Source organism: Enoplosus armatus, chromosome 6 (assembly GCF_043641665.1).
Source record: "Enoplosus armatus isolate fEnoArm2 chromosome 6, fEnoArm2.hap1, whole genome shotgun sequence".
NCBI lineage: Eukaryota > Metazoa > Chordata > Actinopteri > Centrarchiformes > Enoplosidae > Enoplosus > Enoplosus armatus.
The window spans coordinates 7,863,789-7,890,849 of record NC_092185.1 but is presented as its reverse complement, the minus strand read 5'-3'; the positions used below and the strand labels follow the sequence as shown (position 1 = coordinate 7,890,849).

General features: G+C 40.8%; 4 protein-coding genes across 9 annotated transcripts; 3 read left to right on the top strand and 1 right to left on the bottom strand.

Annotated features, from left to right (window-relative positions):
- The first annotated feature begins 38 nt into the window (after positions 1-38).
- On the top strand, positions 39-6,392 carry chkb (choline kinase beta). 2 transcript variants are annotated; one of them, XM_070907434.1, is made up of 11 exons: positions 39-549; positions 1,302-1,410; positions 1,473-1,673; positions 1,785-1,918; positions 2,009-2,113; positions 3,514-3,572; positions 4,089-4,176; positions 4,329-4,437; positions 5,455-5,555; positions 5,650-5,731; positions 5,836-6,392. In XM_070907434.1, exons 1-11 carry the CDS (start codon positions 41-43, stop codon positions 5,890-5,892), a joined length of 1,554 nt encoding a protein of 517 aa, XP_070763535.1. In that variant the 5' UTR covers positions 39-40; the 3' UTR covers positions 5,893-6,392. The 2 variants fall into 2 exon arrangements, with proteins under 2 accessions (XP_070763535.1, XP_070763536.1); XM_070907435.1 differs by having other exon boundaries at positions 1,302-1,419; positions 1,560-1,673.
- Positions 6,393-7,838: 1,446 nt separating this feature from the next.
- LOC139286245 (kelch-like protein 42) lies at positions 7,839-10,274 on the top strand. Its single transcript, XM_070906985.1, has 8 exons — positions 7,839-8,090; positions 8,185-8,373; positions 8,486-8,670; positions 8,781-9,132; positions 9,268-9,413; positions 9,544-9,698; positions 9,798-9,955; positions 10,092-10,274. Exons 1-8 carry the CDS (start codon positions 7,839-7,841, stop codon positions 10,272-10,274), a joined length of 1,620 nt encoding a protein of 539 aa, XP_070763086.1.
- A 2,338-nt stretch (positions 10,275-12,612) lies between these two features.
- Positions 12,613-18,773, top strand: cpt1b (carnitine palmitoyltransferase 1B (muscle)). 5 transcript variants are annotated; one of them, XM_070907440.1, is made up of 18 exons: positions 12,613-12,690; positions 12,967-13,106; positions 13,308-13,479; positions 13,595-13,696; positions 14,355-14,492; positions 14,578-14,655; positions 14,951-15,058; positions 15,308-15,392; positions 15,732-15,927; positions 16,008-16,193; positions 16,283-16,388; positions 16,478-16,594; positions 16,716-16,880; positions 16,997-17,131; positions 17,626-17,778; positions 17,896-18,009; positions 18,124-18,216; positions 18,351-18,773. In XM_070907440.1, the coding sequence occupies exons 1-18, from the start codon at positions 12,613-12,615 to the stop codon at positions 18,483-18,485; spliced, it is 2,301 nt and encodes a 766-aa protein (XP_070763541.1). In that variant the 3' UTR covers positions 18,486-18,773. The 5 variants fall into 5 exon arrangements, with proteins under 5 accessions (XP_070763541.1, XP_070763539.1, XP_070763540.1 ...); XM_070907438.1 differs by having other exon boundaries at positions 12,613-12,753; XM_070907439.1 differs by having other exon boundaries at positions 12,613-12,753; positions 13,305-13,479.
- A 369-nt stretch (positions 18,774-19,142) lies between these two features.
- sephs1 (selenophosphate synthetase 1) lies at positions 19,143-26,927 on the bottom strand. The gene is made up of 10 exons (XM_070907153.1): positions 26,907-26,927; positions 24,850-24,972; positions 24,665-24,761; positions 23,245-23,348; positions 22,952-23,059; positions 22,565-22,719; positions 22,344-22,434; positions 22,137-22,236; positions 21,292-21,504; positions 19,143-20,542 (listed from the first exon to the last, which is right to left on the bottom strand). The coding sequence occupies exons 2-10, from the start codon at positions 24,943-24,945 to the stop codon at positions 20,328-20,330; spliced, it is 1,179 nt and encodes a 392-aa protein (XP_070763254.1). The 5' UTR covers positions 24,946-24,972; positions 26,907-26,927; the 3' UTR covers positions 19,143-20,327.
- Between the last annotated feature and the right edge of the window lie 134 nt (positions 26,928-27,061).

Below are 27,061 nucleotides of genomic sequence, written 5' to 3'. Positions count from 1 at the left end.
GAATATACGATACTTTAATATCCGACATCAACCGCCCCCCATGCGACTCAGACCATCCAGCTATGTTTGGCTCTTCCGGTTAAGTAGCTTTACCGGCGAACTGCGTTTGTCAGCGAGTCCCGACTGCCGTTTCAGACCGACATTTCACAACCGTCTTCCTTTACTCTTCGCCCGGAAACTCACGATGCAGTCGAGTGGAAATGTAACCAGCAGCAGCGGTTGCGGCGAGCAGGGCTTGGGCAGAGCAGATAAACCAGGGCCGGGGCTTTTCAGCAGCATTCCTACTGTCACAACGGAAGACACGGGTCCTCCGGTGGAGACGAAACGAGTGGAAAGCAGGCTTATCGTTAACGAGAGAAAGTTGAGGACGCCGAGTCCCCTGTTTGGGGCCAACTGTGATGACGACTCTGAGGCAGAGTCTTTCCGGGATGGGAGAACCGAGGAGGTCGACCGGGACACCAGGGGCAGGGCGTTTGCATGGTGCCGAGACTTTCTTTCAGGGTCGTGGAAGACCATCAAACAGGATGATTTTCAAATCAGCATCGTCAGGTAAATAATGCCAATTACAACAGACCTGACGATACAATAACTAGAATGTCCTTATCGTAATCATAGAGTGATTTAAAGTCATGTTGACACGTTAATGTGTAGGGTGGTCTCCAATAATGACTTTCTATTGGCCATCATGTACTTAGGTCATTGGGATACTTTTCATCCCCCATGACAGAGGTTCCCATCCCGTCCAGTTTGGGATTATTTAATGCATGCATGTTATGGCCTTAGTGTGGACATGAGTTGTGATTTTCTTTATCGGATTGTTTCATTTGAAGGATTTGTTGTAATAGAGAGGTGACTCTATCATGTATATCACAAGGAGGAAAAAAAGCTAAATCAGAAAGAATCTATAATTGTGTGTAACAGAAGTACCTGGTGGCCGCTCAAATTTTCTTTGAACTCTTTGAGGAGTCTTGATCCCCAGGTTGGGAACCACTATCTTCTGGTATTGCTGCTATTATTGAACATTTCTGTCATATCTGTTGTGATTCTGCATCCCTCTAACTCTATAGGATCACCATTTATTTCTGTAAGGAACCATCCAGTCTGAACAATACTTACAATGTGTGTTTTGACACTAAACCCTGTTTGTACTGTGTGAAGTTGACTTCACCAATATACTTAGGCAGATGTCCTGGCCTGCTTCTAAGTAAAAGGATGTTGTCTGACTAATATTTCTGACTAGATTCTGTGGGGTCATGTTAACTTTGCTCAGATGTCAACACACTGGTGTTTTTGTTTTGCAGTGGTGGGCTGAGTAATCTGCTGTACCTGTGTAGTTTGCCTGACCACATGCACTCTGTGGGAGAGGAACCTCGCCAGGTGCTCCTCAGAGTCTATGGTGCCATTTTACAGGTTGGTTTTGTAGGGGTCCTCATGAAGTTATTTGTCCATGAATGTGTGTGGCTGTACTTTAGCAGTGTCATTGTCCGTCACATGGAAGTATGAACCAAGTCACAAGCACTATCAAACTGTGTCTGACTGTCTGTTTTTCTGTGACGCAGGGAGTGGACTCCCTGGTGTTGGAGAGTGTGATGTTTGCTATCCTGGCAGAACGAACTCTCGGGCCGAAACTTTACGGCATCCTCCCAGAGGGACGCTTAGAACAGTACCTTCCGGTATGATGCGCACACAGACTTAAAGGTCCTAGTGTTCTTACTTGACCGAGCTCCTAATTTAGAGGAAGCATTTGTAGGAGTAGTAATTTCTTTGTGTCTCTGTTTCCCCAGAATACCCGCATGTGCACAGATCAACTTTCAGATCCGGCCATCTCAGCTGAGATTGCCACCAAGTTGGCACGTTTTCATGAAATGCGTATGCCCTTTAACAAAGAGCCTAAGTGGCTGTTTGGGACCATTGACAAGTAAGGGCACCATGATATCACTCTCTTTCTTCTACTAGAACTCTCTGTTTTTTAATAAGTAAATGTATTGCTTGCTTTTTTTCCTTTTAGATACATGGGTCAAGTGATGAAGCTTAATTTTACACGTGAAGCACATGTGAAGAAGTACAAGAAGCTGATGAAGTTTGACCTGCCTGCTGAGCTGGAGAGCCTCCGGTGAGTTGGGGCACAGGCCTCAAATGGCCAAATACTGTATATTGCATGGAGTGACTTTATACGTATGTTATACTTAAAGGCTTCAAGTTGTGGTAGGTAGGGTTACGGAAAAAACGCTGGATTAAACCTCTAGTATCCCCTCTCTCCTCCATCCAGTACCCACCAGTCAGTCTCAGTGAGAGACAAAACAAACCTCTCCTGATCCAGTCAGTGTACTTTGAAGGCAGTAGCTGAATGATGATGCAATCACTGTTGCCTAAGCCAAGTGCCAACTAGATGCTGTTTTGCCAGAGCCATCTCATATTACCTACTGTAATTTCCATCTAGACTTTAGTCAGAGTGGCAGTTTAGCTCGTACAACTATTCACGTTTTAGGACCACCACCAAAAACCTCAAGACCGTTTGATTAATCCTCATGTCCCAGATGACGAGAGGAACACGGGAGAGCAACTAAACGGTTAAATGGTGTGTGTGCAGACCCTCTTGTTTGCCGATGAGGCAAAAAAGAGGAACCCTGCCAGCATGTGGATTCAGGAAAAAACAGTGTGGGACAGCAAATGTATATTGATATGAAACGATTTTATGTTACATGAATAAGGCTATAAGGGTCATAGTTGGAGATTTGTTACATGCAAGAATTTAATCTTAGGGACAGGGCAAGCTGTATTTTAGTTTCCAGTCTAATGGCTGACCTTTGTCCCAGTGCCTCCACGGCTTCACTGCTGCTCCTCCTCAGCTGCCAACAGAGAATCAGCCCAGTGTTTATTGTCTTTATCTATGAACACGTGTTATCTTGTAGATATGTACCAGTCTCACACTGAAGCAGACATACACAGACATAACAGCCTCTGCATGGAAAATCCCTGGACTTCTGCTGCAGTCATCTGAAGTCCCCAAACTTATCTCTGTTGATAACGTGTCTTTTGCTTACACAGATCTAAGATTTCGAGGTACTATGTTCGTATTTTGATCCAGGCAGTTCAGTCAATCAGAGTGACATCTAGTTTTTTCTTTCCACTTCCAAGAATTATCCCCCCAGTATATTCAAGATTTCAGTAATATACTTCCAAGCTCCTAGAGAGTTGTACCAGTTTTACCAGCAATTCTGGAACTTTCTCGATCATCGTCATCTCAGCAATAGGGTTCATATGTAGATGTTTTGAATTGCTTGGCTTATATTACCTATGATGCCTCCTTATATACCTGCTGTTCAGTACAAATAATCACACTAAAATATGGATAGTTAATAATAATAAGTAAGTACTATAAGTACTGTGTGGTGTTTATCTTGTGTATTGCTCCATGTATGTTTTCCAACTGTAAGAGTTACACTACCTGCAGATGTAGTTTAATTTCTTTCATCACCTACTCTGTTCATCTGGCTCTTGTCTCCACCACAGTGCGTTGCTGGCAGCGACTCCATCGCCAGTGGTGTTCTGCCACAATGACGTCCAGGAAGGTAAAAACTTTATCCTGTCCTCTCATTGCTTCCTCATCCTCACACCTTTAATTTGGGCTGATTGATCAACCCTCCTTCTTCACTGTCACATTGCCCAGCTGCGCAGTATATTACATAAGTCAAAGGAAGGCTGGGGTGTGGTTATTAATATCCTATGAGTGTAAATGAGACTCTGAAGTAGATGAGGTGGCAGTTTAGGTTTCTAATGAATGGGACTGTCTTGCAGAACAGGCAACCATTATGAAATGTCTCAATTACCAAGCATATATATGTATTCTACATCAGAGCGTTGTCATTGTGCATAGAAACGTGACTCTGGAAGTAAAATGGTAGCTGAACAAGTACCAGAAATACCTCCTTTGTTTACATATGCGGGCACACATTCGGAGTGTGTGTTGATTAGTCTGAATAATTCAGATAGTTGTCACTGTAACAGAAATACCGCTTTTCCATTTTGTTAAGCTGAACTATCCTCTGATCTAAACCGTTTCTCACTTCCTTGTTTTGCTCCTGCAGGTAACATTCTGATGCTGGAAGACACGGACCATACCTCCACAGACAGACTCATGCTGATAGACTTTGAGTACAGCAGCTACAATTACAGGTAATATGTCGTTTGGTTTAGTTTTTAGCAAACCCAAAGAGTCATACATCAACAGTATTAATACCTTTTTGTTTAGAAATGTGTGGTTTTGGCTGAAATTTTAGATTGTGCCCTTGTGTGTTAATATAAATATTATATTTTCTTTTGTGTAGGGGTTTTGACTTTGGGAACCATTTCTGTGAGTGGGTGTATGACTACACCTATAACCAGTGGCCCTTCTACAAAGCCACACCGGAGAATTATCCTACCAGAGAGCAGCAGGTCAGTCCAAACACCTTACAGCTAGATAAAGACTGTATACCTTTCTGTGACCCACTCCTGATTCTTAATAGAGGCTCACAAGAATCACATTTAAACAGAATGGCTTAAATACTCAGAATAGAATTGCCACACTGCATTGTGATGATAAGATTTAATTATAAGTATCAAAGTTAAAATACATAAGAGTACTACAACACCGGAAACCTCAATTGAAATATTTACAGTTTACAAAAGTTTAAACTTAGTAAAGTAAAGTAAAAAAAAAAGTGTATGCTAAAGATTAGAGAAAAGGTCAAATAGTGTAAGTGGAGGTTTACCTTTTGATGAAAGACAAGACAAAGATGATATAATATTTAGAGTCATGCAGCATCAATGATTTTAACTATTAAAAGAGCATACAAATATTCCCAGTTTTAGTATCAGTCTGATAATTACCATTTGGATGTAGAGTTGATTAAATATTTATCTACTCACTTCTCCCTATGAAGTTCAGACAGATGCCATATACTACAGTGCTGATGTTTAAACCCAAGGTCTCCATAGGGAATAGATGTTAGAAGTGTTCTTGTTGCAGAGTGCCATCTAGTGGTAAAACCTGTTAATGCAATTTTGAGTTCAAGGGAGGGCTATATCAAATACTGTGGCACATGTGGGTAATCAAATCAATCGATTTGTTAATTAACTTCTTCCCCTTGGAGGACCCTGCCCTCAGATATGTCAGTACAACACACTAAACATTTATTGTCTGCTCGTTGAGTCCATTGTTGAAATCATAATTTCTCTTTCTGTGCACTTAAGTACGTGATTTGATCATTAGTCCTACCATTTTAAAGATAATCAAACATAAAAAATAAAAAAATATTCGATGGAATGGAACAAAAGTACAAATACAACTACTTTTCCGATATTCATTATATAACACAAAGTAAACAAATAAGGATGTAACAAATCACCAACAAATGATCATTTTACTACATTTATTAAATATGCCACAAATCATTTTGCTTTTTATTTCAGCTTCATTTCATCAGAGGTTATTTGGCAGAACAGAGAAGATACTCTGACATTACTATGGACCAGACACAGATTGAAGAGGACATGATACTTGAAGCTAACAGGTAACACATGGTGTTATAACGACGTACAGCAGTGGTGAATATGTATAATAAATGGCTTTGTTTTGTCATCATTGTTTTTTGTTTTGATTTGTAGGTATGCATTAGCATCACACTTCCTCTGGGGGCTGTGGTCCATCATCCAAGCAAAGCTATCCAAGATTGAGTTTGGATACATGGTAAGGAGAATTTTTCTCTTTTACATTCTGATGCAAACACCAGCTGCATGCTACGTTTATTTCAATACACACATTAATGTATTTCTAACCATATTGTTTTGCAGGACTATGCCCAGTGTCGTTTTGATGCCTACTTCAAGCAAAAAAAACTCTTCTCCTGATTTCCACCATGTTAATCAGAACGTGATGTCTCATTTTTCTGTCCTCATCATTCTTCAAGCTCATATTTCTCTGTTGAGGTTCTTTTTTCAGCTATGTGTTATTGAAACTCCAGTTCTATGCAGCTCTGTTTATGACAAGCAATGTTGGGTGGAAGTGTAAGTTGGGACATTTACATTTGAACACAGGCACAGTGCAGGTAATCCTTTTACTGAAGCACCTGTCACAGTAGTGTGACATTTTCCTAGAGCAGGTATAGCTCTATAGCACTGAAGTTTGTTGTTTATCATTTAAGGGACTCAGTCAATGTGATGTTCTGCTTTTTTAACGACCAATGCTGTTTACTAGAGAATTATTCAGACAGTAAATCTTACTGTATTAGTGACTATGTTGTACTAAACTAATAGTATTAAGTTCAGCGTGGAAGGCTTTTCTTTGTTTGTAGTCTTTCTACCTCATGTTCATTCTGCGTTTAGATTATTCTTTCAAGGTCCAGTAAAGTTAAGTTAAAAGCGTACCTACATTCAGCAGATTGTTACTCAAAGGCTATTTTTATACGATATCTCTGACGTCCAAAATACTGTTAATTTAACCATTAGAACAGTTATAAAGCGGAAGGCATTTAAGTCAGTAATAATGGACCTATTAACTGTACATTTCAGCGGCACTTTGAACTGTCGGCCCATATTTAAGTCTGCTTTCGCCATTGATGTATCATTAAATGCTGATGATATTTCATTCATATTTATTCAGAGCTTTTTCTGTTCTTAGGTTTAGTTTTTTGCCAAGAATCATAACTTGGAGTATCTAACTTGTTACTATTCTTACCTGTGTAATAAAAATGTCCATCTGGGACATGTATGCAACCACAATAACTTAATTGAAATCTGTGTTATAATAAAGTCACATTGTGACTTTCCCTGTAGCTTATTTGAAAGTGAAGTGGGCTTTGGACATTTTCTGGAAGCTTTTTTGTTTCTTTTTAAAATTCCTTTATGATTCTTTTATTTATTTAGACTGTCTCCTGTATTTAACTGAATGCAGTGCCATCGGTTAATGTCTTGATATCATTGTTTTACACATAGCTGCATCAGTTTACTTATGAAGAAGCTGGAAGCTTAACTGTGCCTCATTACGACCTGTAGCTAACCCTTGAAGAATCTTTGTCCCAGCACAGTTTAATTTTGTAAAAACGTCTCTGTATTATGTTGGTCCTCTTTGCACTACTAAAAATATAATTCAAAAGCTAATAAACAAGTGTGCTTAGAACCCATGTCAATTTTTCTTTTCATTTACTGTCTGTCTTAAAAATGCATTTTAACAAATGTATTGATATTTTGTGAAACACGTTACTCTCACATTACCGTCACACAACTGCTACGTAACTTGAGTGCCCCATGATGACGTCTAGAGCAGAGTGAAGTAGACCATGTTTCATCCCAGAGGGTTGACTGTTGTCCCACCTCCATGCGCCGAGAATAGACCAGCCAGAGAGAAGTACACTGCTCAAAGATCGAGGGACACTTCTGTATCGACTGGATTTGTTGCAGAGCAAACAGGAATTCAAGTTGAAGATTTAGCCTTGCACTGTTTTCTTGAACGTGCTGTTTCTGCCTGCATGCTGTCTTAAATCTTTGCTCTCAGTTGTTTCACTATTTGTGCTGTGAAAGTGCACGTGACTGTGAGAGCTGCAGCAGGGAAAGAGACGAGCCGGTGGTATATGGACTAAACTGACTGTTCTGTTCTCTAATTTTCCATTGCAGTGGCTGTTTGGAATTCTTCAGGGGGCTCGTCTTCCCTTATTTGGAGGAACTTACTGTGTTATTCTGAATGTGTGATTGGAGCAGTGGTTGTATGAGAGTTTTAACAATCAAATTACACGGCACAGACAGCATTAAAACTGTTATAATGGGCTAAACTTAGATCCAAACAACCCTCTGTCAGTGAGATGAATCCTCTCAGGCAGTGTTTTATGATACTCTTTGAGTGGATAAGCTTATGGCTGAAATACGGTCTTACAAGACTTTGGGGAGCTTTTCCTAAAGTCAACAATTGGATAGCATCCCCAGGTGTCACAGATAGAGGATCATGCAAAGCCGACTCAGAGGAGTGGAAAACCAGTGAGGCACTCCGCACCTATCACCTTGGAGATGGAGATGAAACCATGGTTACAGTCCAAACCAGCACATGTGCATTCCATGTAAGTAAACAAACATAACACAATCCTCCCAGCCGTACAGGTTGATCAAAAACTGGAGGCCGCAGGAGTTTTGGTTTAATAATTCATTTTAAAGGTGGACCTTGGGAGACTCTCAGAGTGCAGCGAGTACTTCCGAGCCTTGTCCCAGTCCAGAATGAGAGAGACCTCAGAGAGCCTCATCCACCTGGACCATGTGTCCTCCTCCGTCTTCTACAATCTCCTTGAGTTCTCCTTCCATAATAAGTTTAAAGTCCCTCAGGAGGAGCTGGGCTCACACATCCAGGTATGCAGACTATTTACATGTTTATGGACATCTCATACTTTTGTTTGCAAATTCAGTGCTGTGATTCACCCCAACCGACCACCTCTTGCTGCCTCCCTTTCTGACTCTGGAGGTCAGCAGCTATCTCCTGGCCGAGGCCTTCCTCTCAAAGTGCCTGTCGGTCCTGGCAGATGAACTCAGCCCAGGTAACTGTTTGTCCTACCTGGGTCTGGCTCAGGAGATCTGCTGTGTGGAGCTGAAGATGACCATGTTCACCTACCTGAGTAGAAACTTGCTGGAGCTGCCTCACCTCATCAAGTATGCAACGCTTAACAGTACAATTACATGACACGACATCTTTGGACTGTGATCGAGACTGAGTTTGCTTCATGTTTCTTTCTCATCCCTAAAACTGATTCATACCTCAGGTGTCTGAACGATGAAGAGAAGGATGAAGTTGTTCACCTGAGGACACAAGGAGACCGATGTCTCTGCAGCCTTAGGAAAGAGAACCTCACTTCTTGGAGCGACCCAGAAACCGAAAGTGCCCGACATCTCTTTACCCTGAAAGGCTCAGAGGACAGCGGAGATTGGTATCCAGTTACAGAGTTTCCTTTCAGGGCTGATAAGTGGTGTTTCACTACAGTGGTCCTGTATAACTACCTGTACATTATAGGAGGCTACCGGCAGCGTGTGAAGAAAGGCTGGGAGTTCAAGATGGCTTCCTTTAGATATAATCCCTTTACTCATACGTGGGTCGCCACAGCTCCTCTGATTAAGGTGAGACAGTCTTCTTGCTTGTGAATCAAGCCGATGACCAGTCTGTCTTACCCAAAATTAAACTTTTCTTGCCTTGTCTTCCTTAGTCATTTGTATTACACTAATGGAAACTGTCACCATCTGTTGCGTCCACAGCATAGAAGGCACTTCAGTGCAGTGGCCTGTGAAGGCTGTATTTACGCTGTGGGAGGCTGGTACTTAGACTCACTGGTGACTCCGGACTCCAGCACAGCTCTCTACACAGCTGTGGAACGCTATGATCCATGGGACGACACATGGAGGTTTGTGACCTCTTTGTCAATGTCTTATAGCCAGTCAGCTTTTGGGATGACACTGAGAAATTGTGCTATTATTTTCTAATTGATATGTTTCCCCTTCAGAAAAGCATCCTGAATATAATCTCTGCCTTAGGTTTGTCTCCTCACTGCCGCTCACTGACTTCCAGTTCACCATGTCCTTGTCCCATGACGTGCCCCTTGCTGCTAGCTTTGGACACTGTCTCTATGTGTTGGGGAGCATCCAGAGGACTGGAGAGAAACTGCTGCTGCAGTACAACACAAGGCAAGGTAAGACTGAACAGCAAATCTGTTTGGAAAGAGGAATATGTTTTTTTTACAGCCCAGAAAGCTCGCTTCCTAACACACTAATCTGTTTTTTTCTGTTAGACTCCTGGTCTGAACTGCTTCCCACCCTTACCAGAGCAGATGCAGACCTCCCTACTCTTTACTTCCTGGGTGCCACTGACAGGCTGCTTGTGATTGGCACAAACAACTCAGAGAATGTGGTGACATCATTCTGTGTGCAGTCCCAGAGATGGGGACAGGTGACAAGAGACTGTGTTGATAAAAATAACCCATCACTTTTAGAGATAGCTGTTAGTTATGTGTATCTGAAGCACAATGACATAATATTTTTAACTAAAGTACAAATCAGTTTTATCCTTTTTTTTTTCCTTTTAGGTGCACAGGGCTGAGAAAGTGGCATTTGCAGGACAGGGAACAATTGCAGGTGACCAGGTCCTGATGCCAAGTATAGAGCACAACACTGTTGCAAGGATGGATCTGCAAACTCTCTCCATAAGAGCTCTTCCTCCTCTACCCATCTCCACCCGCTATGAGGCTGTCTTTTATCTTCACTTTTAATGTTATAGTTAGCTTCTCTGCTATACTGTATGTATTTTGTGATAGTTTTTGTGGCTAGATGTAATAGTGCTTACGTCTTTCTCAAACATAAGGAGATAAACTCCCTAGGTGGATTATCAGTGGTGGATTATCTTTATCTCTTGTGTTTAAAATCTCAGTCCTTTAGTTTAAAGTTTGTTCCTAAAGGTAGACTAAGACTTAAACCTAAAGCAACTCTGGAAGAAAAAGAATAGGAGCGTATAGAGAACTTCAGAACTTGACTTTATTGTAAATTATAACTGCTTTTAGCCATGATTCTGTTTGGACTTTGGTATTTATTAAACAGTTTTTAAGAAAATTGGCTTGGTGCTGCATGTGTACCTGTATATTCTGTATACATATAGTTTCTGCTGTTCTGTTCCTCTGTATGTGAGATTCAAAATCTCGATGGGATTTTTCTTGGTTAATAAAGGTTATTCATGAATAAGGAAATGCATTCTGTTTTCTTTTCCATTTCCTCCTTTCTTACTAACATTATTGTTGGATTTGAAAGTTGTGATGGCATGACCTAAACTCTCTGGGTCCAAAAATATCGCACAATTAAGACAACATATTTTGTTTTCTATCTTCTCTTAACAAACACCATTAGGTCTCATTTTCTAATCCTCTCATCGAAACAAAGTCATGTCGCTCGGATCTGATAAAAATCTGAGGAATTATACTCTTAATAACAGTTAAATACAGCCTGCACTCTCAGTCATTGAAAAGGAAATGTCACATTGCTCTCAGTTACATCCTAACACAGCACTGCAGCAGATTCAGTTACCTAGCAGAGACCTCAAGGCACATGAGGTTCGGCTCTCTCTATGTTTGGTGTCTTGTTACAAAAAGAAGCATGTCATGGGTGAGCGAGGAAGAGGCAGAAAGGGAGAGAGAGAGAGAGGTGTTGAGGAGGGGGGAGAGAGGGAGGGTTGGAAAGCACAGGGGACGACAGCTCTGAGCTCACTACCTGAGGAAAGCCATATCAAGGGCACTGGAGTCACACAGAGCATACAAGCCTGAGCACAGAGGAATTTCACTGCCTCACTGACACAAACCAAAGTCACAGCTTTGCTCTGCCTGAGTGGATTATACTGACTCTGGTCTGACAAAGGTAAAGTATGACTCTTCTGTTTGTAATTCTTGTTCAGTTCTGCATGTAGTTGTGTTAGCTGCAGAGGTTTTGGTGGTTGATAGCAGTGCAAACTGTTTTAATTACAGTACAGAGCATAACAGGTTTGGATGGAAACGCTAAATTATTGAAATCTTTTAGTGTGTTGTTTTCCTTGTGTTCAGCCATGTATGTAAAACATCAGGTGAAAATCATGATGAGGAAGTTCAATGACAAAAATCTCTTTGTTCAGTTGTCCAGCAAAAATGAATGCTGACCTTCAACAAGTCCAATAGATCCTCACAGCGTTCTGTAATAGCAGAGGGTTTAGCATTCATCTGTTGGTTGTACTCTGTGTTTATATTTTCATGCCCATCTGAGGACTGCGCACATGCTCAGCTGGTGCACCACTATATCTGGCCATTGAACTTTGTCCCACTTGGTGACTGTTCAGTCATATGACATGGAAAAAGAAACCCTAGACCTGTCGCCCTGACCATTATATGGAGTGGTTTGTGAACTCCAAATATTTTTGTTTCGAATTTCACAAGGCCGTTGCATTTAAAAGACAATGACTGGACTCTTCCAACTTTACATTATGTTTTCATGATTACATCTGTGGATCCCAATTCAGGGGCCTTCCTTATCACATTATGAGCAAACACCACAGACAAACAGTGTCCCAACTGAGACTCATGATGTTTTTTGTTTGTCTTTATGAAAATGTTAGTAAAATAGTGAATATAATACCAACGTATTTAAAACTGTGCATAGCTCAGTGGAAATTTGGTTCCTTGCCGGAGAATAAGAGTGTGCTATCTGATCTTTGAATATTAGACGGTATGGTAGCAACGAGCATCCAGAGCTGAAAAGCAAGATTACGATTTTATATGACTATGAAAGCATAGAAGACCTTAAAGTGACTTAAAGGTTGATGGACCTGAAAATAGATTCGATTATTTTTTATTCCAGAAAATTCTGAAATACATGTTGATGACACAAACTTTACAGTGAAACATACGGCGAGAGTTTACATTTGTTAACATTTCAAATTGTAAAACAGTTTTCAGTGTATTATGTACATCTCCCACTGAACTTCTTTTTTTTTCTTATTTTTCAGTATTATCATTATCATAGTCATTGTTTCCAGTTAGACACCTGAAGACTCAAAAAGCTTCCCTTTGATTTCCATGTTAGCAGTGTTCAGAGATGGCTGAGGCACATCAGGCGGTGGGCTTCCAGTTCACCGTGCGGCCAGATGGTGTGGACCTTAAACTGAGTGAAGAGGTCATCAAAAACATCTACCTGTCAGGAGTGACAGCATGGAAGAAGCGAGCCATTCAATTCAAGGTACAATAGCCAACATTTCAGATCTAGCTTTGCTTATCAGTGTTGAGAAATGTGGAGTCACTCAATTAGACTGAAAAACAAGCTTTCAAGTGTAACATTCAAGATCTATAAAGGTGTTTTAAATAGCTATGCATTTTCTTTCACATTGTCTGAACATAGATGATGATGGTTAATCTTGTGTTAATGTTGAATCCGGTTGCTTTTCATTCACAGAATGGTGTGTTGGCTGGAGTCTATCCTGCCAGTCCGTCCAGTTGGCTGATAGTTGTGATTGCCATGATGAGTTCCTTGTACATCCGCATAGACCCCTCTCTAGGAATGATTGACGCAATCAAGGAAATCCTACCACACAGGTCAGACACCCGCTGCAGCCAGTACCATGTCTTTCCTTGTTGTGGTTCAGTTTTTAAATATTCTGCTGGACCTTTAGGTTTGCTTAGATTAACTGTGCAGTAAGTCAGCTATCTAAAAACAAAATTATTGTGCATTTTTCTGTTGAATTTCTTATTTTACCCCATTGTTCACAAAGGCAGTGTTGTGCCTTTTCTGAGCAGAGACTACATGTCAGTGCAGACCCGAGCAGTGCTGAGTGCCATCCTGTTTGCCACTGGACTGTGGCTGTTCCTCATCTACCTCTTGAGATACACTCTCAAAGCTCTACTCTCCTACCACGGATGGATTTTTGAATCCCATGGAAAAATGAGCACGTCAACCAAAGTGTGGCTGGTATGTTTGTCCTCCTGTCTTTCACTCACTCTGTCTGAATCTTTAAGAATCTGTAATAAAGGTTCATCTTGAATACTTTATGTGTGTGATTGTTCTGGGTGTTGTTTGTTACCAGAGCCTGGTGAAGATGTTCTCTGGGCGCAGACCGCTGCTCTACAGTTTCCAGGCCTCCTTACCCAGGCTCCCTGTGCCCAGTGTGGATGATACAATTCACAGGGTGTGTAATTACACAGTGGGATGATACAAGTGAATGTGGCCTAATAGGTTTTTGAGATGAATGACATGGAAATACACTAAATGCATCATAATATTAATAATATTAATATTATTATGAAATCCTACAAATATTTCAAGCTGTGATTGGACTTGGGTAATACCTGACCTGCATGGGTAGAAGGTAGCTAGACTGGTAGATGGTAATCAAGCATTGTCTAAATATGTATGTTAGCTTCTAACCACACTTCCAGAAATCGGCTGTAATCACATACCAAGACTGTTTTTGAATGTTATAAAGTATAACCTGATATCTGAACACCAACATTTCAAAAACTAATACCAAATGTCTAACTTTTACACCTACATTTAAACCTATCTAGCACATTAACTAAACCTACACAGAGATGTATGTAGCTTGTTAGAGCATACAGACTGGACTGTGCCACCATCTGCTGTTCTAGCTGCCGTCCTGCACCCCGTGAAAGATACAATAGTCCAGTAGTAGATAACAATCTGCTCTGTCCTCTTAGCCACACATGTGCTGGATGTCTTCCAGGTTTTCTGTTTGTGTAGCTCAGCTGCTCTTTTATACCCACTGTGTTTCTACATAACACTGCTCCGTTGTCCTGACAACACACACCATGTTTTTTTTCCCACAGTACCTTGAGTCAGTCCTTCCTCTGCTGGACAGTGAACAGTATAACCAAATGAAGATTTTGGCCAATGACTTTAAAGATTCCAAAGCAGCCCAGCTGCAGACTTACCTAATCCTAAAATCCTGGTGGGCAACAAATTATGTGAGTAGTGGTTACGTGTGATACAACATTGGAACTCACATTCAACTGAATTGTAATGTTATTCAGTAATAATAATGTTCTCTAGGTAAGTGACTGGTGGGAGGAGTACATCTACCTCAGGGGCAGGAGTCCCATCATGGTGAACAGTAACTTCTATATAATGGTAAGACAGACTGTCACTAGGTCAGCTTGCTATACCAGTGGAGTGCAATAGCAATGTTATTTTTTTAATCATAGCAATACAGTAATTATACATTAAAAGAAGGGAAAAGAGTACATAAAATCAACATTTATTGTATTGAGACAAAACAAACAAACGTTCCTTTAATTCTTGAAATTTCACCTCGCTAAATGAAATAAATATCTCTTTGTGATTTATATTTGTGCTCTGCTTTCTGTCTATTTGTGTTGACTTGATATGTCTGCTTTGTCTGTGTGGTGAACGTGTTTATGTGAAGGACCTCTTGTACGTGACCCCAACACACCGTCAGGCGGCACGGGCAGGCAATGTGGTTCATGCCATGCTGCAGTATAGACGCAAGCTGGAACGTGGTGAACATGCACCGGTAATGCTTGCCATGACTTTACCACCACTCTTCTCTAACCCTAATCACCCAATCAGGTTGCAGCCTACCAACTGTAAAACCATACATGCTTTATTCTTCTCTTCCTATCACTCGTTCTTCTCATTTTCTACCCTCTATCTTCTCTTTAGCTTGAGTATATAACAGTGAACCTTTCTGCTTCTTTAAATCTATTCATTTTCTTTCCCAGCTAGGTAAAACTTAATGATTTCATTTATTTCTTCTTCTCAGCTTAGGGCTGTAGGGACTGTTCCCATGTGTTCCACTCAGATGGAGAGGATCTTTAACACCACCCGCATCCCTGGCATTGAAACAGGTAAGCAACTGCTTTAAAGGGTAAAACAACACTCAAACAGACTTCTCCTGCTGTCCTGGGTTCAAACTTGATGTCGCAGCACATGTTTTCCATCAGCTGTTAAAAGATAAATACCTGCTTTGACATCGCTAATTAAGGCAAGCAATTAGTGTGCAACTGGCTTCAAAGTTTCACCCCCAGTCCAATGTGTTCCAGTGTTCATTTACCCTCTAACAACCGTACTGCAGGCGCTCAGGATTAGGTATGTGGGCTAAAGGGTAGCATTCATCCATCTATTTGTACAAAAGGGTTATCCTTTGTCCACACACCCTTCCTTTTCTTGTCGGCCCTTCTCTGCAGATATTGTGCAGCACCTGACTGACCGTAAGCACCTGGTTGTTTACCACAAGGGCCGTCTCTTCCAAGTGTGGCTGTACACGGGAGGGCGTCACCTCTTACCCAGTGAGCTGGAGACACAGTTTCAAAGGATCCTCAATGATACATCAGAACCCCTGCCAGGAGAACTAAAATTAGCTGCCCTGACTGCAGGAAACAGGTATACAATCAGACACACACATGCACAGGACACATGAAAAAGCAGATGGAATATTGTCGTACTCTGACGTCCCCTTCTAGAGTTCCATGGGCTCGGGCTCGGATTAAATATTTCGGCCAGGGAGTAAACAAAGTGTCCCTGGACGCCATTGAGTCAGCTGCCTTCTTCTTGGCACTAGATGACGAGCCGCAGGGTTATGACCCAGCAACGACCGGTTCCCTTGACAGTTACGCCAAGTCCCTGCTTCATGGAAAGTGTTACGACAGGTAGGCAGAGAAGTCAAGGGAAGGCCTCCGCGATTGGCTGCAGCATTGTTTCCCTAAAATAAAAGCCTTTGTTCTCTCTTTTTTCACAGGTGGTTTGACAAGTCTTTCACCTTGATCTCTTACCCAAATGGAAAAATGGGTGTGAATGCTGAACATTCTTGGGCTGATGCACCAATTGTAGGACATATGTGGGAGGTATAAAATGTGTGCTGATATTGTATTTCAAAACGATGGTTCAAAGTTGGCAGATATCTCCAGCTGCCATTTTCTGTGTGTATGTGTAGTATGTCCTTGCAACAGACTGCTTCCATCTTGGCTACACAGAGGAGGGACACTGTAAAGGGGATGTGAACAAAGGCCTGCCTTATCCCACTCGACTACAGTGGCAGATTCCAAAGGAGGTACAGTAGAGCCATACATCATTTATTGCCATTGACTCATTTGATCTACATTTGATGGTATTTTAGCATTTTTTTCATCACAGAATTAATCAGGATATCTTTCTGTTTTCCCCTCTCTTAGTGCCAAGATGTCATTGAGACTTCATACCTGTCAGCCAAGCAGATAGCTGATGATGTGGACTTCCACGGCTGTTTGTTCAGTGAGTTTGGGAAAGGACTGATCAAGAAGTGCAGGACCAGCCCCGATGCCTTTATTCAGCTGGCCCTGCAGCTGGCACAGTTCAGGGTAGGGCTGCCATCATCCTGTCTCTGGAATGACATTACTGACGTTATTGTCGTCTTTTGAATGTTTAATAGTATCGCCCACCATCACTAAATGACTTCAAACCATCTGTTCTATAGGACCAGGGAGTTTTCTGTCTGACGTACGAGTCATCAATGACTCGTATGTTCAGGGACGGTCGGACAGAGACGGTGCGCTCCTGCACCTCTGAGGCTGTTGCATTTGTCAGAGCAATGGAGGATGCAGGCGCAACAGTAAGCAGAACACACAAACATACACAGAAATATTAACAAATAAATAAGGAAAACACAACATAAAACCACAGAAGTCTGTTAAATAAGTTATGTGGGTCTGAACAATGGTTAGCTGCTAACTGTGCATTTGTAGTAGTGGATTCACAGGTAGGTCCAGCAGGATTCATTCACATTAAAATGCTTTACTGGAATAAAGAATTACAACACATATCTGGTGTCAAATGTGTGTGTTATCAGGCTCACAAATTGAGAGGGCACGCTGTGAGAGGTCATCTTGTGCTGCTTAGGACTTGGTCACCAAGACCTAGAGGCAATGTGTCTCTGCATGTCAGTGCCTTGGACTCTGAACTCCCTGAAGTTGTGGCAGGGTTAAATTGACACTGACATTAACAGAGATAAGGTCATTTTGATTTGATGTTAATGTCATATGTACTGGATGCTAATGTCATATGTCCTGGATGCTATTCTTTTGTGCTGGTTGTTTTTGTGATCAGAACGCCCAGAGACTTGCCCTATTTCGGAAGGCAGCAGATAAGCATCAAAACATGTATCGTCTGGCCATGACTGGTTCTGGTATCGACCGTCACCTCTTCTGTCTCTACATAGTGTCCAAATACCTTGGTGTTGACTCGCCGTTTCTTAAGAAGGTTAGAACTATGATCATTGGTTCTATGATCGCTCTGTCATTGTATTGGTTTGTATCACAACCTTTCTCCTTTATTATCTGCCCTTTTCCTTTCAACATTCAATGTCTTTGCTTCTAGGTGCTTTCAGAGCCCTGGAAGTTGTCTACCAGCCAGACTCCACAGCAGCAGCTGAATTTAGTTGACATCAATAAGTTCCCTAAATATGTGGGTGCTGGTGGTGGATTTGGCCCTGTGAGTTGAATAGTTGTATTTTATAGATGTGCACAGTCATAATGTTTCACCCGGTCACCCTGATCTAGAAGGGTTTTGTAGAGTAAGATAACAACATCTCTTTCCTACTCCCAGGTGGCTGATGATGGTTATGGTGTGTCTTATATAATTGTTGGGGAAAACCTCATCACATTCCACATCTCCAGCAAGTTCTCCAGCCCCGACACAGTAAGAGCACAAAATGAGAGAAACGTATATTATAGACCCATCTGTATACCGTTCATGCTATCTTTCAAAACTCAACACTCTTTCTGCTTCTGTCTCACTCTCTCTGTGTTATTGCCTTTCTGTGTGACCTGCAGGACTCATACCGGTTTGGACAGCACATTTGGAAGGCCATGCTTGATATCAAAGCACTTTTCAAGCCAGAAAATGATAAGAAGACGGTGGAGCACGCAAAGCATGTACAACTGGAAAATGGGAAAAAGCACATATAACAGACTCTGTGGGGTGGCATGCTGCATTTGGCTCACATACAATCTGTGAGTCTCTTTGTCATGCTTTATACACTGAGACAAAACAATGTTCTGATGACATGTTGCATCATGTTGTTCTTTTTGCTTTTGTGGTGGGTCACATTGTAGGAGCTGGTCATTCCACTCGGTCACAGAAAATGAATAGTTGTCACTCCTCTAATTTATTTCTATTTATGTTATACTTTTCAGAGCTGTTGCTTTGGTGCTGAGGGAAAGATGTAATCTTTAATGAAACATTTTGTCAATGTATGACAGACTGTATATAAATCTAAATATAACCTTTAGAGATGCTTTGTGCATATGAAACTTGTAAATATATCTCCTTAAAGAATTCAGTACTGTTTGAAAACATAAATCCTTTGTTACATGCCAATATTTGTGGATTGGTTTATTTTTTTGTCATTTGTGATTAGAAAATTAAAGATGAATCTGGAAGACCTCTGTAAACCTACATAAAGTCCACCATTAGCAGCTTTGTGCAGTTAGTTAATAAAATGTGGACATACGAATCATTAGAAATGAATTCATCACAACTGGCAACTTTGCTGATTATTATTTTCCATTCTTTACACATTTAAACAATTGTTCAAAAGCTCAAAAATAGACAGAAAAACCATCTATTATAAGAGAAGTTTATTTTTGAGAGGAGGGGTGGAGGTCATATCCTGTTTCTGATATCCATGTGAACATTTACAGAGGCCTTCCAGATTCATCCAGGCTATTAGGATAAACAAAAATTATCTGGACTTTGATCAGCTGGAAGCTTCATAACAGCAAGTCAGACTGCTCTCAGCACATCTTCTAGCAACATTAAGAGCGCAAAACTAAATGCACCAGATCTTTAACAAAGGCACCGCTGATCAGAGTGCTCGCTGTCAACAACCCAGGATGCTTTTTGCAGTCCCACAATTCTGTGACCATATAATGCAAACTCTACGCACCATATCACCCTAAATACAATGACATATTGGGAATGCAGATGGTAGAAGGTTCATCTCCTGAGGGGTGGATGCAGATTTCTTCTCATCTATAACCTTAAACCACAATTCCTCTATGACTTCAGGTCAGTGCACAATGAATTGGCATCAGTTGTTTCTGTAAAAAAAATCAATCTGCAGTTTAATGATGTAAGTACATAATGTCACATTTGATTTCGCATGAAGCCAGCTACCAGCTAGCAGGCAAAAACAAACCATCTTCTATTTGAATATTTATTAGTTTAGGTGGGGACAATACAAAAAGTCAAAGTAATAAAAAACAAACCATTCTGGTCACACCCAGTTTCTTTCAAGGCATCAGTTACAGCAATGAACTAAAACTAGGCTTTATAACTGTACAAACAAAAACAACATCACGTGGTCTGCTTGCTTGATGAGAGCAATTTTAAAAGACCCAGAGAGGCAACAGACACCAGACTTCCAAAGATTCAAAATGAATCAACAGTATCTTCATCATCATCATCATCACGCTCTTATCAGAAGCTGCCTGCCAATCACGCACATTTAACATAACAGAATACAACAGACACAAAAGGCAAATGGATTTTAAGTTTGCTCTATTTCTTAACAATTTTTATCATGGGGATACTGCAGGTTGAGTCCACTGGGTGATGAGGTGATGACATGCCCCTTGGGCCACTGCGTGGGGCTGTTTTTCATGTAGATACACGCCAACCCAGTCTTTTCTGTGTACATACTATTCTGTGTATATATTTCAACACTCTAGGATGGTTTTCGTAGTTTATGTGTCTAAAATCACTCGGCAGAGCTTTTGGGTTCCGGTCTGTGACGCAGCAAAGGAGGATTAAGAAGTTGCACCAGGAGTTGGGTTGACATTCTGCGTGGCTGCTTGTGGTGCCACCTCAATGATCCGTGGTTTGTCAATGATGCGAGCAGTGCGGTTTCCTTTCTCTACAATCCCGATGATCCACGCTTGGTGGCCCTCGCCGTATTTTGGGGATTTGATCTCGGCACAGAAGCGGGCAGCCTGCTCCCGAGGCAGACAGATAAGCAGGCCTCCTATAAAGAGATGGAGATTTTGGTCAGTCACAAGGGGGTCAAATGGTGTTTTTAATGTGTAGTGATGCTGGTGAGTGCTCAATTCTCTTACTGCTGGATGTAAGTGCTGCCTTTGATTGATACTGATGCTGACCACATCATTGTTGTCTTAAGGCACAAGGCCGTGGTGGCATTAGCTTTCTGACTGATGTTATTAAGTCTGTTTAGGGATTTATCTTTTCTTTTGGGGCTCCTCTTTCCTGTGGTGGCTCTCAGGGCTCAAGTCTTGGTCCAGCCTTGTTCTCCTTTAATTTGTATCCACTTGGACAGCTCATTAGTAGTTTTTTTTTTTTTTTATACTTTTATTGTTGAGCCTTTCCCTCAAACCAAACCAATTATACAAGTTGTTACAACTGTTTTAAGGAAAGGATGGCCCATAAATACACAAAAAAAATGTCAAATTACTATGATATTGTTGCTTTTCCCTATTTAAAATATTTCTTAATTATGGCCTGTTGTCTCTCACCATGTTGTTAAGTTATTCACACTCATCTTGTCTCAATTACACAAACTAAGTCACTATTCTCTAATTATCACCTGAGAAGTGCAGCTGATTCAGAATGCTAGAGCAAGGTTCTTATGTTGGGCATTTAGTTTTTTTTTATTGACTTGTAAAGCACTTTGAGAAGCTCACTCTACAGAAGTGCCATACACTGTAAATTAACAACAAGAAGAAAGAAAACAACAAAGCCATGTATACACACACACACCTGAAGTTTCAGGGCAGGTGCCATGCATGAGTCCAAACATGTTCCCACAGGCCTTGGACACGGCGGCCATCTTGGCAAGCACTGGGAGGTTGTGAATGACAAACGACACCTCACTTCGTTGTTGCCGTGCCAACGTCTGAGCGTGGCCAAGGATGCCAAACCCTGTGATGTCGGTAGCTGCGTGAGCATTGAAGGTGTGCATGAGACCAGCCGCTACAAGGGAAGACAGAGGGAGACACAGAGACTTTATCTGGATGATTAATTGGTTGATTAGGGATGCACGCAAATCTGTTTTCATGAAGATTAGTCAGTGCCAGTGGTATGAACAAATATTGATTGTTTGTGCGTATATTCACAAAGACTGTAACTCATCGTGGGCCATTTTGAAAGCAAACAAAAAACCATTATGATGACAGATATTGAAATTCAAGTATTAATCCTCATTAAGCTCTTTATAAATAAATAAAGAGAACAATCTAATCAAAGAAAAGGAAACAAAAACACTCACACCACTGAAATATGTCTGTGCACATGTGTGACAGGGTCTTTTATTTGAGATGACAACTGGGTGTGTTGTGAACATGAAGCTGTAGTATGCAACTTCTGGCTCACAAGGAACACACAAGGAAGTTATCTGTTTTTTTGCTTCAAGTTTTACATTATTAGCAGAAGCTACTTATCCACTGAGGGTGTAATACAGCCTAGCTGCTGCAGAGGATGCTGCTGTTTGCAAAAAAAGTCCCCCATTCAATGTTTTTCTGCCCAACAGCGGATGTAGCTTTGCTCAACTTAACACGCTTGTTAACTTGAGAAATAAATGACAATAATCAAAAATTTAAATGTACCTGTCCTATTGAGCCGAGCCATGTTCATCATGGCTTCATGGTAGGCCAGCTCTACATCTTCCTGGGTTACCACCAGCTTGATCTTGTTCCACTTCTCAGGCTGATAGAAAGAAAAACAAACATAATACAGCCGACGGCATTAGTGTGTATCCTAAAAAACAAGAAGTGCCCAGACAAAATTATTCATGAGTCAGCAAGCGGACTTACGATATCTAGCCACTGGTGAACTGCAACGGCCACTTGTGTTCCAAGTGGCTTGGTCAACACCAACACGTCTCCTGGCACTGCGTTGTCTGGCCTGAGAAATGTCAACAATGGCATCTTCAGGATTGTTATTCATTACAACAAAATGCTAACTTTTTCTTAAGAAAGTATGAATAGCACAAACAACACAAGTAAGGAAACATGCAGAAGGAACTCATTCCCACATGATAAATTCGTTGGGCTGGCAGACTGTTGTAGCAACTCCTCCCATCACCACCCAGGGATTGAGCACCGTCTGTCCTCCTGTTACAGATGTGCCGGCCTCCTCCGATGCATCCTTGAATCCCTGGATGACCAGCGGCATGACTTTGTCTCTCTCCTGTAAAGACCCAGGAAATTAAGAGAAGAGGCAGGCAGCACGTTAGACTACTACTAATAATAACAATAACATCTTTCATAACTGTTTCATAACATGTTTTCTTATTTTGATTCGCAGAAACCGTTATGAGTAGTAGAGTTTGTTCTACCATTAACATAGTTGGTTCTCTGCAGTTTTTTGCCAGATACAAGATGAAAACAAAAGTGAACACAACAACTGACATGCCTCTTACCTTCTCTGACATTTTGTTGCTGACTCCCAGAAGCATCAACATGTTGTCACACTCTGTTACTCCCATAGCGTACAGGTCACTTAAAACATTGGCACAAGCAATTCTTCCCTACAAAATAGAAATACTGACAATTAAAGCACATTAAGGGTCGCTGTGTAAAGTAGGCCTACGTCAGACCCAATAATACAGACAAACTAAGAATTAGAACAGCAACATCCTTCCATTTCTCACATGTATAACTAATAGGACCACATTGGGCAAAAAGTAATACCCATAAAAGAGGAGATGCATACCATCATGTAAGGGTCATCCACAATGGGGTAGATGTAATCTGTTGTCTGGACCAGAGAAAGGCCTCCATGTCTGAGGGGGATGACACAGGTGTCCATGCCTATGCCTTCAAAAATAAAAGAGCTCTCTCTGTGATATTTTGAAGAGGTTTATGTTGTGATATGGTACAAAGTCTAGTATAAGAAAATCATCATTTTGTTTTAAAGTGTCCCCACTGGTAGCTTGTCCATTTCAGAACTGAGGCTCAGGTTTTTCTTTAAACTTTTAAGGCACTTAAATGTTTTGTACACTGATGTATTTCTTGCTCCCCTGACCCCCTAACCTGCCTGAATCTGAGTCAACATTGTCATTTGGGGCTTACGTATAATACAGCAGGGCTCTGTCACTAGTGTGGGAGGGGACACAGAGTTCTAGAAGCAACTACAGACGGGGGACAAATTAAAGGACAAACCAGAATAGGACAAACCAGTGCAATGCAATACTGCTTCTGATTCTGAAAAGAGTAAAGAAACATGTCAAATGCAGATGCATCCGTGCACCAGGCCTCATTGAATGATGTGAATAAGATGCTACAGCCTTTACAGCCACCAGATGTCAACCCAGTTTCACATCTAGGTAAGATTTTGGACCAACGTGTACAACAATGCCCCCATCTCCAAGTCCAAATGATATAACATAAACTTTCATCTTCAAATCTATTTAGTGATGTCTGTGATTGTCTCTGATGCTGTATGTCCATTTGTTATGTCTGGCTATGTTTGTTTTTCTTTCTATCTGCTGTACTCAGGTCTCTCCTACAAGAGATGATAACCCTAACCCTTGATTAAATAAAAGGTGGTATATATAAATGAGTGAATAAATAAATATTGTGGAGGAATGGTGTTCATCCCTCCGATAGAGTTCCACAGACTGGCAGGGAACACGGAAGACATACTAATACACTAGATGTTGGTATTTCCTTTGATTACTCACTCATCTGTATGTCTTCAATGGTGCCTCAAAACTGGTTTCAACCACAAAGGATTCTTGTCACACCTCGGGGAGTGCCCCATGTAGGCATTTCTTTATCATAACTAATATCACTCATCTACAATCATTTAATATACTATATATTTAGAATTTTGTTATATTTTGCATTTCATGAGTTGTTACTGTTATGTTATGCTACCGTTAACAGCTGCTGCTGTTTGTTTAAGGCTTATAACTGTTTTGTAACTTAAGTTATTTGTTATTATAGTGGTATTTATCTTATCTTATTTTTATTTTTATTCTTATTTTACCTTTTATATTCTACATATTTGTTGTCAAAACAATAGCACCTTCAGACCACAGCAAATTCCTTGTAATGTATGTTACTTGGCAATAAACAGTTTCTGATTCTGATTCTGATTCGGTATGATATATGATATAGATCATAATTACCTAATCGGGGCATAACTGCCCCCAGGAACTGTTCATCCTCTTGATAGTGGTTCTCCTGTAGGGTTTCTAGCAGCTTCTGTAAGACATCTTGGGGCACCTGTGACCAAAGACAATAATTATTTACATAATATAATTATTTTTATATAATATGGCTTATCAAGTGTAATACTTTCATTCATTTGTACCTTGCAGCCTGTGCCCTTGAGCTCAGCAAAGCGTGTGAGCCTGAAGTTCTTGTCCAGCTCATAGCTTTCGGGGTTAAAGGACTCCCTCACGGACATGTCTGAAGAAACTCTGGGCCCTCACCACTAGAACCACATCAATGACCAGGACAGAACAAAGAAATGGTGCTTAGAAACTGTTTGGGTGTCACAAGAGGCTGGAAGAAAATCTTGTTAATTGCATAGACAGATAACAGAAGATAATAAAGCCTCAGATTATTCACATACGTGTTCCTTTGTGCATCATTTCAAGTGAATCATGACAAACATACAACAAACAAATTACTGTAAACATCTGTACAATCTTAAGCAAAGCACTTCAATAAAGCCTGCCTTTGAGTAGCTTATAATATTATCTTTTTTAAGACTGTTTCAGAAAGCTGTTGATGTGACTCTGTAATCATTTTAAGGGCTGCAACAAATAATTATTTTCATTAAAAATGATTCTGCCACTTATATTCTTGATTAATCAGTTAATTGTTTAGTCTATAAAATATCAGAAAATTGTGAAAATGCCAGTTAGAATTTCATAAGAGCCCTTGCTAACACCTCTAAAAGATATTCAGCTTATTATCCAGTTTACATTTATATAAAAACAAAGAAAAACACATCCTCACAACTGAGAAGCTGGAAACAGGAAATAATTTTAACAATTAATCGATTCACAAAATATTTGCATTTCTGAGGATCAACTAATCAATTAATTGACTAATTGTTTCAGCTCGTCATCTTTTGTCTGAGGGACAGAAATAACTACAGAGCTGAATCAACATTCAATAACAGTAAGTAACAATGTTTTGTAGACCAGATATTAGGTACACTTTCCCAAAGCAACCCAACACCAGAATCAAATCAGCACGTCTCTGACACTGTCTCTACATTAAATGAACAACTCACAGGTGTCTACTGGTCAGTCTATTGCATTGGACTGCATTTAATTATCCAGATATATGTATGTTCGGGGTAAAATGACAGGGATATTGTATACAATTAAGAATGAAACCAATCAATTCAAGCGTATTTTCATTTTCAGGCACAAGATGTATTATATTCAGTTTAGTAAGAAAACGCATGATGGTAGGGGGTTACTAGAGTCTAAAGTGCATACTAATGAATTGTTACAAATTACAAGACTCTTAGATAACATATATTTCTGTGCAACACACACTCACACTGCTGGCAACATAAAACTTCACAATGAGCTGATCGACTTCTATATTTTCAAGTTCAGCAAAAATAACAAATGAATTACACTTGGCTACAGTGACCCAGTAGAGTTATTGGTTACTTATAGCCCCAGTTTGTTGTTTTAACAACTGTAAGTTGCTGAAGGGGCCTCGGTTAGTACACTGTGGGAGTGTTCAAGAGACGAAGTGCTGCCAAGTTCATTCAACCCTAAGGGATTGGCTAACTAGTGCTGACCAGAGGTAACCCCTGTCTACTCGGTGTGGTGTACACTACATTTTAAACTACAGGGCGCTCAGCCTGGAGACACATGTACTGATAGTGACAGCTACATCTTTCGCTTTGTTTGTTTTGCTGAAAATTCAGTTTTGTGTTTCCATGCTAGCTCTTGTTCGCAAACGCGGATCCATACATGAGGTGATGAGCACAAGCAGCTCTGTGCAACAAAGAACTGAGGCAGTCCCGAGTTAGCGAACTGCAACGTTAATACATTTAAAAACACACACACGGTGCAGGCTGCAGCCTAAATGTGAAACACAGTGGGGAAACATAGCGCCAGCTCGTTGCACATGTAAGTTAAAAAGTTGCCGTAGAGCGCCGAACAAAAATGTCGGCGGCGGAAAAAATTAACCCTTTCCTGTCCCACGCCATGCGATGTGTGCAACATCAGAGTTCATATCAACAAAACAGCGCTAAACATGCTACTTGTTTATAGTTTGTAATGATATGGTGCAATATAAGTGTTTACAATTGCCCTAGATGCGATTTTAGGACCAAAGCGGAGTTATATTCTTGCAACATTTCCCCTTTAATTGCTCTGACCAGTTTATCCTTACCAGCTTCACGTTAGCGGTGGATCTCGACAGAAGAGCGGGGACGGCACCAGAATGCATTGGGGCTAGAAACGGGCGTCCTCGGACAAAGCCTGACGAAAAGTGAGGCTTGTTTGTCTTGTAACTCAGAACTAGGCGACAAAATATTCGAGCTATCA